We start from the raw sequence: 2,563 nt of genomic DNA, 5'->3' as shown, positions 1-2,563 counted from the left end.
AGACATCTGGGGCTTCCATTTGAGCACAAGAATAAGGCAATTTCGATCAAAATTAAGCAATATATGATTTTTCTCAATTAGCTTTGAGAACTGTTATAGAAGCTACAGGAAGAACCAAGGTTTTAGTCATTTTGCTTACTCATCACTCCCACCAACCTCCAAATTTAATGCATTAGCTTTCTCTAAATACTGAAATAGTGTTTAGGTTCATGATTCTCTTTGATGCCTTGTCAACCCTCATTAAAGGTCTTTCTATTCATATTTTCTACTCTATTACTGTATAAACCCACTCTCCTCCATTTCCAAGCACATAGGATAACATCATCTCTTCTCCCCTCTTGAGTTCTAGTGAAGTAGAGTTAGTCTTGTCATATCTTGGTCTTCCTGAGACTTAAGAAATGGAGTTCCCTCTCCTAGTTCTTCTTCTCTACTTCACCCTTACGACCTCCATTAGAAGCCTCCTCCTCCAACGTGTAGATCTTGCATGCAAGTACAATCTCTTTCCTTAACCTATTTTTCATTTTCATATAATGTTAATTTAAGATTAAATAATGCTAGTTGATTATTTAAATTCCTTGAATATATTTGAATGTTCTTGATATTCTCAAATGTTCATGTGTTCTTTACATGTTTTTGGTTATTCATCACATGTTCATGCATGATACTAGTTTTGATCTTAAATCTATATCCAAAATATGAAAAACAATTTTCACTATTCTCTCAAATTCTTGAATCTAGGATATCACCATTCACACACATTCACTATAATTTATTTTTCAATCCAAATGCAATAATTAATATATGGAGTTAGTGTTTATCACATGCACATACATTAAATTCAACTTGCAATTGATTGATAATATAGTGGATGATATATGAATGTTAGCCACAGTCTAGAAGACCGGTTTCATTAGGCAAAGTGGGTGCCTAACACCTTCCCTTCTTGTAACATAGCTTCCAAGTTTAGATCAAGGGTTCAAGTACTTATCCAAGTAATTTTCAAACTAGATTGTAATTAGGGAATAAAGCCATGTACTTTATTTTAAATTGTATCTAGGACCAAAGTCATGTAATTTCCTATAATCAATGTACATTCATTCTCAAATCAATAAAATGATAAAATTTTCAATTATGGTTTTCTTATTTATTCTGACAATTAAATAAGAGGCGACTCCATTGTAAAACCCTTAATCTAAAGGGAAAAATATAATCAATCAAACCTCCATTTTGAGAGCCAATAGGGTTTAGCCCAATTCCAAAACAAGCTGGAGTGCGGTCTCTCACAATCTGGCCTTGAATGGAGCTATTAAGGAGAGATAGGCTTCTCAATCTGCATGGGTTCTTTTGCCACATCAATCATATCTGGCCTTGATGTTTGCCTTTGGTACAGGCCAGTGCTAGAAAATCTTTTAATTGCCGTGCTTGATTTTTGCTCACTCCCTCTCCTAAAATTTTTGAGTAAAAAATTTTACTAAACCGATCATTCTGAATGTGAGCTTTCCCATTTTCAATTATTGAGCAAAATTTTGTTCCCCATCCTGCATTGTCACGCATCTTCCCAGCCAAGAAAACAAGTAAAAGCACACCAAAGCAATAGACGTCACTTTTTTCTGTGACAGAGCCAGATATAACATAGTTAGGGTCAAGGTAACCATAAATCCCTTTCACATCATCATCAGCATGCAATAGGTTAGGAGGAATTTTTTTAGAGAGTGAGAAGTTGCAGAACTTAGGAACCAAGTAATGGTCCAAGAAAAATGAGCCATGTCTTATATCCCTATGGATGACAGGCCTAGAAAGTGCTGTGTGAAGATATGTAATTGCATTAGCAAGCTCTAAGCAATCCGCTGCCTAATCTTCCAAGGTAGAGAGTCATCATACCCAAAACCTCCTTCATCATTTACAACACCATGGATTGGATTTTCAAGCACCAGAAGCAGCACACAAAACTCTAAACAGCAGAACAGCAGCCTAAGAGTTTTAAAACATTCATGTGGTTGCTCATCTGGGTTGTAATGACAATATCATAGATAGCAAAAGACCTAAATTCATCTTCCATTATTGTCCCTTCAAACTCCTTGACAATAATTGGGCGGTCATCTAAAGAACCCATATACATAGTGTAATGTGCATCATCAATGGGGTCATCGACTTTAATAGTATGACTCCAGGGAAGTAATTTACTTTTCCGAATAGTGCAAAGTGGATTAAAGTTGTTTGTTGCTCTCAGGGACTCATCAGCAGAGAAATGGGGAATGGGATTGCATTTACCATTACAAGAAGCAATCATATCCTCTAGTAAGGTGCCTCCATTTCCTCCATTCTCAAACACGCAAGGCCACCTTAAAAACTCTTACTTGTTAGAGTCTGAATACAACATAGGAAAAGCACAAAAGCAAGTTAATTTAGAACTGAATAATGAGAAGAAAATGATCAAATAGCATGCCCTGCCCTGATCTGTAAGCAACAGTCTGATTCTTTTAAAAGCACTTATCAGTTTCATAGAGGAGAAATTTGATCTGGCTATTGTGATCTGAACTCTGAAGCTAATTACTAATGAGAT

General features: G+C 35.8%; 1 protein-coding gene across 1 annotated transcript; it reads right to left on the bottom strand.

The window, feature by feature from the left end:
- Positions 1–413: 413 nt before the first annotated feature.
- Positions 414–2,290, bottom strand: LOC142644210 (serine/threonine-protein kinase ZRK1-like). Its single transcript, XM_075818868.1, has 3 exons — positions 1,988–2,290; positions 1,478–1,851; positions 414–510 (listed from the first exon to the last, which is right to left on the bottom strand). The coding sequence occupies exons 1-3, from the start codon at positions 2,288–2,290 to the stop codon at positions 414–416; spliced, it is 774 nt and encodes a 257-aa protein (XP_075674983.1).
- Between the last annotated feature and the right edge of the window lie 273 nt (positions 2,291–2,563).

This window comes from Castanea sativa, chromosome 7, assembly GCF_040712315.1.
Source record: "Castanea sativa cultivar Marrone di Chiusa Pesio chromosome 7, ASM4071231v1".
In the NCBI taxonomy this organism is placed as follows: domain Eukaryota; kingdom Viridiplantae; phylum Streptophyta; class Magnoliopsida; order Fagales; family Fagaceae; genus Castanea; species Castanea sativa.
Note: the sequence above shows the minus strand (reverse complement) of the source record. Positions and strands in the feature narration are given on the sequence as shown.

Bases quoted from the DNA above. Each gene is read 5' to 3' on its own strand.
- LOC142644210 (XM_075818868.1), bottom strand. From the start codon at position 2,290: ATGATTGCTTCTTGTAATGGTAAATGCAATCCCATTCCCCATTTCTCT. The intron at 1,852-1,987 runs GTTTTAAAACTC...TTGGAAGATTAG, and splicing joins AGATGAGCAACCACATGAAT to GCAGCGGATTGCTTAGAGCT. The intron at 511-1,477 runs GTTTAGTAAAAT...AATGAAAAATAG, and splicing joins GCTCACATTCAGAATGATCG to GTTAAGGAAAGAGATTGTAC.